Below are 16,597 nucleotides of genomic sequence, written 5' to 3' on the forward strand. Positions count from 1 at the left end.
GAACATTTTCCATGAGAAGGGACCTTCTTCCACTTTTGTATGACTCAGTCTTTTCTGACTCAAAGTCTTCCTTCCCCTCTTATGGCAAAGTGAAATTCCTCAGGCAGTTCACAGATCAAACGTCGATCTGGTGGCAGGTGCACCTGCAGGGCTGTTGCACAATGGCTCAGTTCCCTGCACTACAGTGTATTTTGTCAGTGTTATTGGAAGGGGGTATGAATTTTAACATAGATCAGAATTATGAGGTGATATTAGAGAAAAGGGTCGATGGGACAACTTGCCCCTGCCAGTACTTGAGAGTACTGAAGATAAGTCTCAGCCCAGTGCAGGGTCCTGCAGGTAGATAACTAGAAGGGAGCCTAGGAGAGCAGGTATTGATGCTTTTGTAACTGTATTTTTCAGAAAGGTTTTTCTTCATCTGCAGAAAAGGTCATAAAATGTGACATGCAAGTACCATTACAGATCTTGTATTTTTAGATGGAATTAAATTTATTATTTATAATAAATAGTGCTATCATCTTCACCTGAGGGCTAGACTTCTCTTCTTATGGATGGTCTGACTGGGACAAGGAGATTCAAAAATGAAAGACCATTTTCTTTTTGTATTCCTTTTCCATACAAAGGAAATGTTCTCAGAATTGGCAATATTTATATGTTTCTCTTATATCAGAGAATCTACTAAAACAAATAAAAGAAGATGTGAAGATATTGCATCAAGCTAGAGACGTTAGATGGTGTATATACTGTTTTTTTTCCCTTGACCGAATTGTAGATAAATAAAGAACATTTTTTTTATTAATATAATGTCTTAAATTTTGTCGTTAAATCCACAGGCTTAGTGTCCTTTTTTCAGGTTCTGAAGGTAAATGACAACTACAGATACTCAGCTAAGTGATTCTGAACTTTAACACCCTACAGAAACAGTAGCCACTGATAAATCTGTGGGAAAAAATAGCTCCTATTTCCTGCTTTAGTTTTACTGGAAAGCAAGAAATACATGCTTTGCTATAGAGGCACGCAGAATGTTGTGCTTTAAAGATTTTATGAGTTTGAGCTTTGGAATACTGTCTTACTCATAAGTGGTGAAGTCATGAGTAAATCACGGGTGAGATTCCATTCTTTCAGGAAATACAGAAACCTGGTGCTCAGCACTATCTGATGGAATCAAATCCCAGTGCCTTTAGAAAGAGGATTTTGCCAATCACATGTTCAATATTTGCAACACACACCGACACACGCATAAATATATTATCACTTGTATATTTGTACACACATATATGAGAATATATGTACGAGCAATCATATATGCTTATACAATGTGCACTTTTAATTGCCTCAATTAATAGAATGTATATCTCTTAATTAGCAGAAATGGGATTGCACCTATCACATCTTTGGGGGAGGGGGGAACATATAGACAATATACTATACATTATTTCATATATTAAATATATAATATACAACTATATATCATATATCTATGTTCTATATCAGGCATACACATACATATGAACCTACATACTTATATGTATATGGTGTGTATTCTTTTAGCTCTCCAAATTAACAGATTTTTACTCTTTATTAGTGTGAAAGAAATGCTGCCTTTCACATATGTGGTAGAAGCACCTTTTCTGCATTAGGTAATAAATTTGGCAAAATGCACATATTCATACACATGTATGTAAAAATTATTTTAATTATATATATATATATATGTATATATATATATATATATATATATATATATATATATATATATATATATATATATATAAAGACATTTATATATATATTTAGACGTACATGTATAGATGTACATGCATCCATATAAAGTCCCTAAATTGCTTTTAGGTACATGTATTTAGAGACTATATATGTATCCATAGGCGTGTCCGTACAGAGTGTGCTAACACTTTAGATTAGTGCATATAAATATATGTGTACGTCCTTATGTGACCGCACACATATATCCCCCTCTTAGAGTAATCTGCAGTTCAGGGAACACCCCCGGATCTGCCTACACCTGTGCAGCCCCGTTCATTCCCGTTCATCCCCGCAGGTGCCGGGGGGCAGGAGCTGGTGCCGGGGTGCCCGAGCGCCCGCTGACGCCGGGCGGGGCTGGGACCCGGAGCTCAGGAGCACGGTCCCTCCCGCCCGGACCGGCGGCCGGACCCGGGGGCGGCGGGGGCGGCCGCGGCGGAGCCAGCCCGGGGCTCGGCCCCGCGGGGGCGGCCCGTGGGGGGAGCGGATCGGATCGGAGCGGAGCGGATCGGATCGGAGCGGGCAGCCGGCGGCGCCGGCCGGGGCGCGCCCAGTCAGTCACCGGGGAGGAGGCGGGGCCGGCGGCCGCGGCGGCGGCAGGTGCCCGCGGAGCGGGGATGGTGGCGGCGGCCGGCGCGGGGCTGTAGGGCAGCGCAGCGCAGCGGGGACGCCATGGGCAGCCGCGGCCGCCCCCCGCGCCCCGCCGCGCCCCTGCTGCCGGCGCTGCCCGCGCTGCTGCCCGTGCTGGCGGCGCTGGCGGCCGGCGCGGCGGAGGCGCGGGCCACCTCGGAAGGGCGGCTGCCCGGAGCCGCGGCGATGGGCACCGGCACCCCTCCGAGCCCCAGCGGCACCGCTTTCGAGGAGACGCGGCTCCACGTCTTCACCCTGGACTATCCCCACGTGCAAATCCCCTTCGAGATCACCCTCTGGATCCTGCTGGCCTCCTTGGCCAAGATCGGTGAGCGGGGCCGTGGGGAGACCCTCCCTCTCTGCCGGTACCTGGCCGGGCCGTGGGGAGACCCTCCGTCCCCCCCTCCGTCCCCCCCTCCGTCCCCCGGGGCCGGTGCGCTCGGCCGCGCTCGGGCGGTCCGTGCCCGGCGCGGGGCGGACGGACGGGGCTGATGCTCCTCCGCGGAGCGGGATGCCCGGGCGGGATTTCCCTGGATGTAGTCGGGGTCCTCTCACTTAGGAAAGGTGCGGAGGAGAAAAGAGACGAGGGAACCCCGGGCTAGGAGAACCCTGAAGCCCGGAGTTCACCCGGTGCATGACTGACTTTTTCTTGATCGCTCTGCTGTCATTTGAGCAAGGTCTTTTTTCTTAAAATAACGCCGGGTATAATGACAGTCTCTAAGCGGAACAGCAGATCGATGAAAAGCAAATATTTATGAGGGTTGAGTATGCCTCCTCTTTACTCTGCTTTTCCACCATTCATTTACGTCCCGAGAAAAATATAAAAGACGGAGTAAGAGTAAGGAAGGCCACCTCTTCCCTCATGTGGAAAACATTTGCATTACATAGTTTCACTGAGTTTTGTGCAGCTTATGTGTCATGTTTTTAGTTAGCTTCTATGTCCCAAACAGAGAAGTGAGTACAGCATAATAATCTAAAGGATGTCAGGTAATGGTGTGCTGGATAGCTGCTTTAAATCCGGTAAATCTCTGTGAATTATGAACTTTGTATCTTCTTACTTAGAAGATAATGTAAGGAATAAAGCTCTGGAAACAAAATAAGTAACTTTACCCACACTACAGTTGTTTTATTTGGACCTCTGACTTTGCAGCACAGATTATCATAAAACATATCATCATGCTCATTCTGATAAAACATTTTTATCAAAGTTAAAACTTTTAACCTCTGCTTGTGACATTTAAATGGGCAGTGTTTCAGTTTGGTTAGTGATCAGGTAATTAGGATTCTGAAGAAATAAAAATTTGTACTCACCTCCTGCCATGTCTAACATTGTAGCTGGGGGCCTGACCTTTGACCCAAGTAACTTGGTCTTCTATCATTATTTTCTGCAGAAATACTGTGTTGCAGCCATTAAGCAGGCATCCATCCTGATGCATGTGCCTTAATACATTAAAGGTGTATGCTTAGTCTTAAATATGTATTTAGGTGTTTGCAGAATCGGGACTGAGTTCAAAAATGATACCCTCAAATATATTGTGAACTGTAATAATCAGGAAATGGGGAGTTTGGTAGAGAATTTAGCCCGTTGAGTACTGAAATTTTCCCTGGCTTCTGAGTTTAGATAAAACTTTAGATAAAGTTTTAGATAAAACTCTTGAATAAGCTAAAACTCATGGAAGAGTTTCTGTTTTATTAAAGGTTTTTATTAAAAGGGAAGCCATTTGAAACATGTAAGTACACATAAAGACACAATAATATATAATTTCTGTAAAACTATATATTCCGACTATCATGGTATTTTTGCTAGTGCATAGGCATCTAGAAAGTTAAAAAAAAAAAAAAGAGTTGCCTGACTGCTTTAATTTTCCAGTCTGATTCTAGTAAGTAAGCAAGCAAGCAAACAGCATAAATGAAGAAAAACACATATAATTTTAAAATCCTTTCAGTTACACCAGATGAAAGGAAGTGTGGCTAATCTAGGGCATGCTGTTGTCAGTGCATGTGTACGGAGAGATGAGGGCCAGATCCAGGAGTGGCCCTAGGTGTGGCAGTGCTCAGCTTCACCACACCTTTCTGCAGGCGCCCTGACTCCAGGACTGGAATTAGGAACATCCAGTTCTTGCTCCTGGAGCTCTGTCTGTGCTTCCTTATCCAGTGAGTGCATCAGGTAAACCTTCCCAGGTCAGGCTCCCAGCGCTCCTAAGTTACATTCCACATCAGATCTTCACCGGTTTATGCCTTCTTTTCTATTGAAGGTAGCCCAGACAGGCAGTTTTGAACCACCAAGATTCCTAAATGATGCTCTGCCGTGTCCTACTGGCTACCAGGAGTGAGCCACATGTCTCGATTCAAAAGGATGGAGATGGGTTTCCCAGCCCATCTCACTGCCTGTGGCCCTAAAAGGGGCCCTCTGAGAGAGGAGGCTCTCTGATGCATTCCTCTCCTCATCATTTCCTGCTGGGTAGCACAGGCATCTTCCCCCTGACATGCCAGGCAGCATGAAATCCACCTTGAGACTCCCTCACTGCCCAGGAAACTTCGGTGCTTAATCTGGCATCACGAATTCCTTTCTCGGGCTAGGCACTGAACGTTTACACTTGGCACTGCTGAATATCAAACCTTTATGAACAGATCCCTAAGGTCTTCTCAGCTGTGAGGAGCTCAGAAGATTGGGTCCTGTATAACAGCAGCTCTCTCAGTGTGTGAAAGAACCTGAAGAATACTCAATTGCAGCACCTGGTTATGAATTTTTAAACAAATATATTTTCACAGAAGTGCAGTGTCACCAGAGCTGAAATGTTCCAGCATTTGCTAATTTTTGTAGGGAATTTACCTGAAAGGTTTTTCTGATCCTGCCTGTGATCATGTTGCTGTAAGCTTGGTTTAGAGGGAACAAGAAAGGCAGCATAAGAAAGGAAAGCCTGAGGTTGTCAAGGAAAACTTGAACATTTTGACAAGGTGCATTTTCACTTGGATATTAGGATCATGGTGCTTTTTATTCATGTCCTAACAGGAGCACAACTTGAAATCTAATGAATTGCCTTGAATGGAATTATTTTATGACTACCTCTACTTATTTCTTATTTTGTGTGTTGATACCAGAGGTGTGTTACTCACATGCTGATGAACTCCATGAGTATATTAGAGGGGATCATTGCACCTGAATATGCTGGAGTCCCTAAGCAGTGAGAGTAGTCTACATAATCCCCAGTTTTGCTTAATTTTTATGCTACTAAACCTACAAAATATTGTGTAACTGATCCAGAGTCCCATCATTTCTGTGTTTAATCAAAAATGCACAATGAGAAGTGTTTTTTCTGGCAATTGAGCTGATACCCTTTCAACCCTGCTCCCCTGAAAGAAGGTTTAAGCTGTTCAGAGGTACTCATCTCAGTGGCATTTCTAGCATCAGAAAGCACTGGAATTCACACGACCCCCCCCCCCCCCCCCCAAAAAGGAAACTGGGGTTCTAAGAACTTTTATCTTGAAACATACTCGACTTTAGCTAAGTGTCCTGCTGCTGCTGTTTTTGCTATGATATATGGAGGAGGCTTACTCAATAAACATTTTCCATGCTGTTGAAGCTGAGTCACTGCATAACCTGAAGCCCAAGGACAGGGTCAGAGGAGAAGAAAGTAACTGTAGTCTTGATTTTCAGCATGAAAGTCTGAGTATTCCTGTCTGGCAGAGGGTCTGCTTCCAGGGTGATCCTGACCCTGTGGCTGTGAATCCATCAGAGCAGGGAAGGCAAGGCATCTGCTACTGACTTGATATGCACTGGATTCTAAATCCTAGGTCTCCACCCTCAAATCAAGAACCATAGCCTGTCCCTAGTCACCCTTGAATACTTTTCATGGAGGCAGGAAGTCTTCCAGGAGTTTTGATGCTGTTTACATGAATAAAAAGCATATCTAACTTAGTGGGAGGCTTTCCATTACCTTTAAGAAAGAGATGGAATCCCAAATCTCTGAGAGGCTATGAACTTTCAAAAGTGATTTGTAAAAAGAAAAGAAAATATCTTAAATTTTTATTCACATTAAATATTTCATTGCTGCTGTATTACAACTGGTTAGGATTTTTTGTTTATTTGTTTTTGTCAAAACCTGCATTTACAAAGTTTCGGTTCTCTTGAATTTTTATTGATAAATTATTTAAAATTTACTTTTGAAGGGTTTAAAAAAACCTTTGGCAAAACCTTCTTACTCAGGGTAAACTTCCTGACCATTGTATTGGAATTGTATTTCTGCCACTGCAGAAACTAAGATGAATCATAAAATGTTTATATGGAAGTGGCTGAAAGGTGAAGAGGCAAGTCTCCAACTGCAAATTCTTGATTTTTCCAGGATCATTACCTTCTTCTGCCAATATAGGACATTGGTGATCCTGGTTTTTAAGAATGGCAATGAATTTGGCAGTCCTTCTAATGAATCATATCGGCTGTTTCTAATTATTTAAAGCACTCAATGCTCATTCTAAAAGGAAAAAAATCCAGCTTGAGCTTTTTTTGTTTTTAAAAGTAGCTTTAATAGTTGCAGAATATATAGTTAAAAAGTCCGTAGAATAAAGCAACTTTCCTCTTACTCCTTCTTAACATTTTTTTTCCTTGTTACAAGTTCACTGGAAAAAAAATCCATAGTGAAAGGAGAATTAACAAAATAAGTGTTACAAGATACATAACCCTGAAACTGGGAAACTGGATGCAAACTGTACCAGGATTGCAGCAATTTAACTCTTTCGACTACAGGTGTGATTTTTTTACTGAAATAGTTTTACTGAAATAGACGCCCGTTATTACCACACCCAGTGTTTCCATGCAGCTCTCATTTAAAATAATTTAAATGCTTTTTAGTTAGGCAGGGATTGTGGGATCTTGTGGGTGTGGATCAATTTCTATATAATTATGTGGGCCAAATATAGATAAGGAGGAGTCTGGAAAAGATTGGCATCACTGGGACCTGGAATGTGACCTCGGTGCATAAGGTTGATCATTCCATTAGATTGGCCAGAGTAAGTTCCTTCAAAACTTTTCCCATTCATTACCAGAATTATCCTTACAACAGCCAATTTTTATAAGCAATTGGAATATTTAAATCAAAGCTGCATGACTTTGAGAGTTTTAGAAGGCTAAGTAACATCCAACCACTAAGTCCTCATTCAGAACCTTTCAAAATTTATTTCTTCAGTACTTTACACAGGCTTTTATGAGAGAATACTAACTACTACAATTCATACGAAACAGAAGAAATGAACATAGTAACACAGGCTGTGACTTACTGTCATTTTATGGAAAACATATTTATTCTTATGAAATTAATTTGGAGGCTCCACTCAAAGTAATAGCAATTGTATCTGTGAACGTTTCCTCCTGGTGGTCGGGGAAGTGATCATGGGTGACTGGGTGGAGGTCACATGTGTTAGTTCCCCTCACTAGCTTTGAGACTCAAAAAGTAAAAATGAAATTGAAGTACTCTTTAAACTCCTTTGTGAAGCTGTCCAGAGAGGAAGCAGTGGTTAGTATGAAGTGTTTTTTTTTCTCTTTCTAGAAGTAATTTACCCTAGAGAAATGTTTGGATTGTGTTTCTGGAGGATTCAATATTTAAAAAAAAAACCCCACAGTATCACAAAGAGAATCCTTGCACACAGCTGCTCCATCTAGCCTAGCTGTTAAGTGGAATATCTAGCTATTAATTTGTCTCTCCACCAAATCAATTGACTTAACTGTATATTCAAACGGAATATAAATTAACAACATTGCCTTGACCCACTGTGGATATCCAGTTCAGTCTTTGCAATGAAAATGAAATTGCCCTGCAATCACTGTTTAAGATAGAAATGACAATAGCAGAATCCAGAATAATCTTATGGATTCTGTGCAAGTAACAATTTCCCTTTCTTGTGTTTGAATTTCCTTTGAAGGCTTTCATCTCTATCACAAGTTGCCCTCAATAGTGCCTGAAAGCTGTCTCCTTATTCTGGTCGGATTGCTTCTTGGTGGGATTATTTTCGGAGCAGAGGAGAAGTCCCCACCTGTAATGAACAGTGATGTATTTTTCTTGTATCTGTTACCACCTATTGTACTCGACGCTGGATATTTTATGCCAACTCGTCTGTTCTTTGAGAACTTTGGTACCATATTCTGGTATGCTGTGGTGGGCACACTCTGGAATGCCATCGGCATTGGAATTTCCCTGTATGGAATTTGCCAGATCAGTGCATTTGGTTTGACTGATATCACTTTGCTGCAGAATTTGCTCTTTGGCAGCCTCATTTCAGCTGTGGATCCTGTGGCGGTGCTAGCTGTCTTTGAAAATATCCATGTCAATGAGCAGCTTTATATCCTGGTGTTTGGAGAGTCTTTGCTGAATGATGCTATAACTGTGGTAAGTTACTTGATAAAAGATTGATTGATAAAACTGATATATGATTGTTTACATGCCACTCCATTGTATCTCTTTGGTTATTACAGTTTGCTACTAGATGGAAGTCAAGGAGTGCTAGTTTGTCTATCTAATTCTTTAAACATTAGATATAGAAACCACAGTAGTCTTACTACGTGAGAGTAATGGTAGCATATTTGCTGTAGGGATTTTACTACTGATCACTCTAGCTTCTGTATCTTTGTAATTCTATTACTTCTGTAATCTGAAACTGTAGGTTTTCCTCACCTGCAGAAATGTTGTTGGACAGGAAGGGGAAGGGACCAGTGTGGGGTGTCGCAGTGTGTTAATGGGGGAATGGCAAATCATGGAGATGGCACAGGACCTGGTTGAGGTTAACTTTTTGCATGTGCCCATCCACTTGGAACAGCCCTGAAATCACCAATACATGTATCCCAGGCTACAAGTGAGATAAGACAGTCACCTGGAGGTAGTAATTTCTAATCATTAACTAGCTGAACTGGGGTTGTCATGCTGACCTGAAGACAGCAATCCACAAATTCCATTATCCCCCCAGTGTCCCTCATTTGTACCTGATGGCACTGTCTGGGGCATTACTCCCATTTATCCATGCCTTGAAGTCTTGCTCATGCCAACCATGTCCTAGCATGCTTTCTGCTTAGTGAGACGTAGAAGTACAGTTTTTCATATGCTGGAAGTATTAGAAAGATTCATGAATTGGGTCTGCACTTTCCTGTCTCTGTCCCCGGCTTCTTATTCCAGTCCCATTCAATGCAAAATTGTCCTGTTTTCCCCTTTTCTTGGACTTTGCCTTACCTTTTTTCCTTTTTCATGGACTTTCTGTCACCTGCTTAACACATGTATATATCATAATTAGTTTTGAGCCTTGGTATTGATAAATTCTTGTGTGTGTGTGGGAATACTGTTATGTTTTCACCTACGCTGCATGCATTATTTGAATCGGTTGCTACCCAGTCAGCTGAATCACATCTCCTTTTAAAGGCTTCCCTGAAAGCCTATATTTTCTCATTAGCTTGCTGTTGGCTGCCAATGCTAAACTAGTACTTTAAGCCAGTCCTGTAAATAAATAGGTGTTCATGCTGAGTTTCAAAAGGCTTAGCAGTTCAGCCATGGCTGGGTCTGTCTCTAGTCATTTGAATGGCCACTAGTGCAATGGATGTCTATTCCAAATATTTTTTTTTTCTGTGGGAAAAGGATCTGGTTATTTAAAACTTGTTTTTCAGTGGATTTTTCCAACCAAAATCACTTTTTTTCAATAACAAAGTCAGCCACTGGGGCAGCAGTTAATACAGCATGATTTGCTAAGAAAACTCTGCATTCTGATCACTGGCATATGTGCTATTTCTCAAAGGCAAATTTCTCAAAACCACCATTTTTATAGGGGATGGCATGGCAGTTTAATGGGTAGCTTTCCTGTAGGCATCATTATGGCCTTCTTTGGAGGTTTCCTTATGGCCTGCCTCCCCAGATGCCCTAACAGAGGGAAGATAATCTGTGGAGTCTCTAGGGACAGTCCAGTAATGAGCTGGCCTTACATATATTTATGAAGGAGTGAAAAGAATGTTCAGTACCTTTGAACTTGCTTCCTATTGCTTAAAGGTAGCACTTGGACAGAGATCAAGTTGTTTCCATGTACACAGAATTGGTCTGCTAATGGTTCCTTGTTATGTTTTTGCACACCTGCAATCATGTGATTGAAAGCTAAAGTGTGACCCAGGCCATCACACATATTCCTGGGGCTGCCCTTAGAGGACCTTGCCTTCCCTGCCCATAGCAGATGCTGCCAGAGCAGCCCTTGCCAGCCTACTCAGCCCTGAGCTTGGAGGAGGTGATGTTTTGTACTCTCCCTTCCTCTGCCCCTGTTTGACAGGGAGCTGATAACACCAGCAACCAGCAGAGCTCAGAACTTTCGGCTTTCATCTTCTGGAACTCTGGGAGTCCCACCTGCCCTGGCTGAGGGGCCTGAAGTGGGATGTGGGGATTAAATAGAAAGGAGGGGAATGCAGGTTGGCCATCCATGGAAGCTGCCTAATTCCTATGGCCACTGCAATATCAAATAACCAGGGACTATGAAGATAGGCAGTGCAGAACAGAGTGGCTTTATTAAATGTGCATTTATTAAAATAGCAGTGTCATCTGTGCTTTCCTGTCCAGAGAACATGCTACCACACCTTCATTTTGTATACAAAGAGAGGTGTGTTTTTTCAGGAGTGTCAGTTCTGCTGCATTTTTCAAGTGGTCTTCCATGCCTAATAGTTTTTGCGATATGTCTGTGCATTTGAATGTTCATTTTCCCCCACTGGTGGAATTTTGGAATTTGAGTTTGGCAGAGGACAATACTTGACAACTGGATTCTTGATCAGAGTTGGTGCTTTACCAAAAAACTGAGTCCATAATGAGCAAGGTGATAATAAATGATAAGATCACAGCTGAGTGTTAGCAGCTCAAACTCCAGTTCTGGGCTTAAAATCAGAAAGAAGGAGCCAGTGTCATTATAATAATATCACTCCCATGTTAGAAAACATTACAGCAATACTTTGTACTCTGCATCTGCTGACAATATTTTTTTGGAGTACTTTAAAGTAATTTTAGAATTAAAAACTTAATGACTGTGAACTGATGAAAATAAGCAATTAGTGTTTCAGAGATACTCTGAGACAAGATTAAAAAGTGATCAGTGACTAATATTGCATGGTGTGACCTTCAGTGAGTTCAACTGAAGGCTACTGAGTAAGTGAAAATCCTGAACTTCCAAAAATCCCCCTGTTCTCACACCAATGCATTGAAAATATGACAGGAATTGGCGTTTGATGCACCTGGAAGTTTAGAGAAAGCTCACTAAAATTGAACTGCTGTAGAGTAAAAGGGAAGCAAACCTGATTTTGATCTCATTTGCAACAGGGTAAATAAAAAACAATAGGCCTGAGGTTAAAATTCACATTCCATAGTTGTAGCTGCTGCTTTAACCATGGCTGTTAAAGGAGAAAATTACTTTTCTTCTTTCAGATAATGTACAGCATTAGACTTGAGATTTATGATGATGTCTCCATGTGGACCAGCAGGGTCCATTCTATTTGCTGGTTGAATGCTTTGCTGTGAAGATGAAGTGACATTACGGAAAGGCTTGGATAGATCAAAATCTTCTGCTTTTTTACAAGAACCTTGCAGTTCTCTTATTTTAGAGACAAGCCTTGTATGTATTTATATAGTTACTTTTTAAAATATAAAAACATACTATTTAAAACTCCAATTAAGTAAAATAATCATCTTCCCTAATATGTACCAACAGAGTATTCTGCCAGGTCAAATTCTGTAGGTGTCTTAGAGAAAAACACAGCTCTAGGATAGTCCCAAATTTCAACAAGTGACTCAGGAAAACTTCTTGCACACAACAAAAGTCAACAGGATTTTTCAGTCCTTGATTAACGGAGTCCTGGGAGTCTGTGGAATAAGAGGTCCTTGTACAGTGACCAGCAAGACACTCCTACAGTCAGTAGGTTTAATTCTGGTATACTTCTCTCCATGCAAATCCATAAGGTCCTCAAATCAGAACAAGTGGAGAAACTGTGGAGGCCGTGACATTGCTTTCCTCTCCTGCACACTACATAGCAACAAGGACTGGGGAAAAAAGGCTGGGAGTCTGCCTCAAAGCAGCAAGGGGTTTGTCTAGATGGAAAAGGACACTTCTCCCAAGTGGACCCATCCTGAGAGCATCATTGTTATCAAATAAATAGTTCATGATCCTGCTCTTATTGTATTTGCTGCTTTGTAATGAAAATTACTGGTGACCATTCTATGCTTGATTTAACCTTCTATTTTCATGCTTGCTCTGGTATATATTTTCTCTTTTCTGTTTCAGTTTTTTTTTCTTTCACTTAGCCCAAAGGACCCATAATAAGCCATGTCTTTGCATTAAACTTTTAGTTCTGTAAAACTTACCCAGTTTTGACTAAGAAGGGCTGAACAGCTTATGCTCTATCCTGTGAGAGAGAACAAGACTGCAAACATGAGAAATCCTTCCACAGCCACTACTCAAACACCCACTTTGTTGGCACAATGCAAGTACTGATAAAACATTGTTCTCTCAAATAGCATTCCTGATAGAGAAACCTGTTTGGTGTACTAAGAAGTCCAGAAAGAAAGCTGATATTTAACTCCTGCAAGCCGTCCAAGATTACTGGTCTTCACTGGCTTAGTCTGTGAACCCACTGTGATAGCAATAGGTGCCTGTGACCAAAATTAGTTCTGTACCAGGGGACAGTATAGCCACCCTGGTACTGCAGGGCTGGGAGCATACATGAAACACCAAGGAATGGTTAAATCTCCCAAGTGGATCTGCAGATGGGGAAATCCTTTAAAGTTTCTTTAAGAGTAACTGATTCCATTGGTTTCTGTTTTGAAGAAGCTAAAATACTGGGTATTAGACAAATGTGGACTTTAGATTGTTCTGTTTCCTGTATAAAACAAAAACTGTCTCTGTCTAAGAAAATGCAATAATCCCATTGACCTAGTTAGTTTTGGAGGATGGTTATAAATGCTTTGACAATTAATTTGGGCAAACATATGGCAACAGGTTTTTAACAAATGAAATCCAGATCTCTAGAAATACTCAATATTTTGAACAGTCTTTAAATCATTGGATTCCTAATGGTCAATAATTTTGAGAAAGAACACTGTCTTAATGAATACCATGTTTCTTTTACTCCTCAAGGAGGTCACAGTCCGTCCCCAGCTGCCTCTACATCCCCTCCTACCCCAGCAATTTAGATTACTCTGTGATCTAGTTCAGTACTCTACCTCTCAGTGTCATGTAGACCAAACAGATTTGAAAAAGCCCGATTTTTCACTGGTTATGAAACAGGGTTTTTTTTCTCCTTCTGTTTTATTTCTTTTAGTCTGAGGAAAATCTGAAATGGACATTTGTGGAGAAACTAGAAGCTCTGTAAAGAAATTATTTTGAAGAAGAATTAGATAGATTTATGGTCTTGGCCCCTAGAGCAGTATGGGTTAAGAAATCTGTCCCATTTGCAAAAATGAGGGTAATTATATTTACTTGACTTTGTGTGTTTCCCTGGTATATATGGATAACAAATAATATGCCAGACATAAACAACATGATATATAAAAAGCAAATTCAAGGTAGATAGAGAAATGCAAAGTTCAACATTTAAGCTGAGGAACATAACAACATGAAGGGAAATTAAGAATAGTTCAAAAAGATAATGTGCTTTCTTTTTCCTCATAGGTCCTGTACAATTTGTTCAAGTCTTTCTGCCAGATGCGCACAATTAAGGTTATTGACATATTCGCTGGGATTGCTAACTTCTTTATAGTGGGGATCGGTGGAGTATTGATTGGAATCCTTTTGGGATTTGTAGCAGCCTTTACCACCCGTTTCACCCATAAAATCCGAGTGATTGAGCCACTCTTTGTCTTCCTGTACAGTTACTTGTCATACATAACAGCTGAAATGTTTCATCTCTCGGGCATCATGGCGTAAGTACCCCAAACTTCAGTAATCATAGCATCCAAGTAAGAATACCAAAGGAAATTGGAGAGAGGATCAGATTTTGCAAACCTTGCCCATGTGGCATTGTTCCACAGTGCATGGCAGAGTTGCTGGCTTGAGGATTTCTGGCCTCTTCCCTCCTGCTTCCACCCCATTCTCTCAGCTTGCCACCACACCAGCTGTGTCACTAAAACTGCTCATGGCATCACATTATAAGCCATATCTTTGAAATGTTCCAAGTAAAAAATATTCACTTGTATTTTCGGTGGCTTATTTTTAACCCAGGTCACTTTGGTGACCTGTGTCCTGATGTGACCCTTCAACTAGTCATAAGGGCATGGCTAAGGAGTGGTCCACAGTGATGTAGAGGCAATGGTGGCAGGGAGGGAGTGGCAGCGGTAGCAGGGAACTTCATCAGCTGCCTTCACTATCAATGCCAATATATTGTGAAACTGTGTTTAACAGTTATGTGAGCAGCCAGTAAGTACCAATCAATGAAGGAAATGTATATATCATTAAGGCAAACTTCTGGATTGCAGGCACAATAAAGATTGAGTGAATGTAAAATTTGCAGTCCAATGGTAATATAATCCTATAGTTTAGTATCTTGATACATGTGCCTGTGTGTTGCAATGTTCTCTGTATACATCATTATGTATAAAATAATATTTTTCTTCCCACTTCCAACAGATAGAAATATTTTCATTTCTGGTATTCCACTCTGTGTCTTCAGTAAAAAAAGAGCACAGCCTCTCTCTTCACTCTGTTTATACTGTAACAAGTTCAACATTAAAAAGAGCCTTTATGACATTTGATAAAATTAAATGTTTTGCTCTGGTTCCAAGTAATATTTTTAAAGTCAACTTTCTTTAATGACTTTTTTATTGTTCTAGTGGCAAATATGAGTCATTCAGGGATGAGGAGCAGAGCTTTTTGTGTAAACTCAGATGTTACTGCTGAGTGTCACTAATACTTGATAATACCTCACCTGATTATTATCTTCTAGGCAAGTGAAGATAGGTTTAATATCATAGTCATGCCAGTATAAGGTTTTCTGGGGCTGGGAAGCAGTTTACAAGAAAACTTATGGGTGATGATTTTAGTTGTATAAAAATAGGAATAGGTCATGGAACAGCAGGGGTTGAAACTTTAATGTAAGTAAAGAGCTAAAGATTGCATGGGTTGCTTTCTCTGATATGAGCCTAAATAAAGCAACATATGCATCCACTTTGACCGAGTTCATAAATGTGCCATCATCTCTTTTCATAGCTTCTATTCATAGCGTTTGTGTGGTTTCTAGTTTCCTCCACCTCTTAAGCCAAACGTCCTTGACATCCTATGATCAAATACTTACAGGGTTTCTAAATCAAAAGCGTGTGGCTAAACTGTACATGGAAAAGATTGTGGCAGTGTTTATGAAAATACTGATTTGGACCTGCTGCATCCGGGACACAATGGAAAGGGCATGGTGGGTCTGCTGGTGGGCCAGCGGACCCACCACATGCCAGTGCCTGCCAGCAGCACACCAGTGCTTCCCACAGCAGCAAAAAACTACTCATTTTCGTTTGTGCAGTTTGTGCCCTGAATGGGCACAGAACAGAAGAGGAAACAAAAAGTATTTTTGCCCTCAAAAAGCGCAATAGCAAATAATTATCTTTAAAAAGTTAAGCATATTTTATAATAGCTGACAAAACTGTGTACAGCAGTAACATCCCGGCTGAGATGGAAGGGCTCTCTGCTGCCGTGTAGGGTCTCAGCTGCTATAAGGCATAAACCTTGTCCCCTCACCAGTGCTCCTGACAGCCTTGCAGCTCCTGCAATCTCTGCATCCCCTTGGAACAAATCTAACCTGTTCTTGTCACATTTCTTTGGCCTTTGAACTACAGAAAGTAATTTGCTCCGTGTCACAGTGCATAAACGCACACCAGTGTTGAGTTTCCTGTTGTTTTCTGCAGCAACTGACTCATGTAAGGATTGCTTGGGTCTGATTTAAAAGTCAGCTCTCCTGAGCAAATGACCTTGGAATGTCCCTTACAACCGAGATTGTTTATTTATTATTTGCTTCCATGGCCGTTTACAGTTCAGCCTATGAGGAATAATTGCCTGGTCTCCCCTTTTTAGACCACATCCACATGAGTCTGTTAAACTACTGATTCCCACTTCTTTCATAACCAGGTTTATACAGATACTCAGTGAGACCTTGTAGTTACGTGCTGTGCCATACTTTAGAGGAAGGACATGAGCAGCAACGTACAGTGTTACCAAATAAATAAGATAC

General features: G+C 41.3%; 1 protein-coding gene across 1 annotated transcript in view; it reads left to right on the forward strand.

Annotated features, from left to right (window-relative positions):
* Window positions 1–2,433: 2,433 nt before the first annotated feature.
* Window positions 2,434–16,597, forward strand: part of SLC9A2 (solute carrier family 9 member A2) — a 31,993-nt gene continuing 17,829 nt past the window's right edge. The window contains exons 1-3 of the mRNA XM_062515047.1: window positions 2,434–2,719; window positions 8,308–8,771; window positions 14,056–14,306. Of these exons, the coding sequence (XP_062371031.1) occupies window positions 2,434–2,719; window positions 8,308–8,771; window positions 14,056–14,306 (1,001 nt within the window). The remainder of the gene's footprint in view (window positions 2,720–8,307; window positions 8,772–14,055; window positions 14,307–16,597) is intronic.

Source organism: Cinclus cinclus, chromosome 2, assembly GCF_963662255.1.
Source record: "Cinclus cinclus chromosome 2, bCinCin1.1, whole genome shotgun sequence".
NCBI lineage: Eukaryota > Metazoa > Chordata > Aves > Passeriformes > Cinclidae > Cinclus > Cinclus cinclus.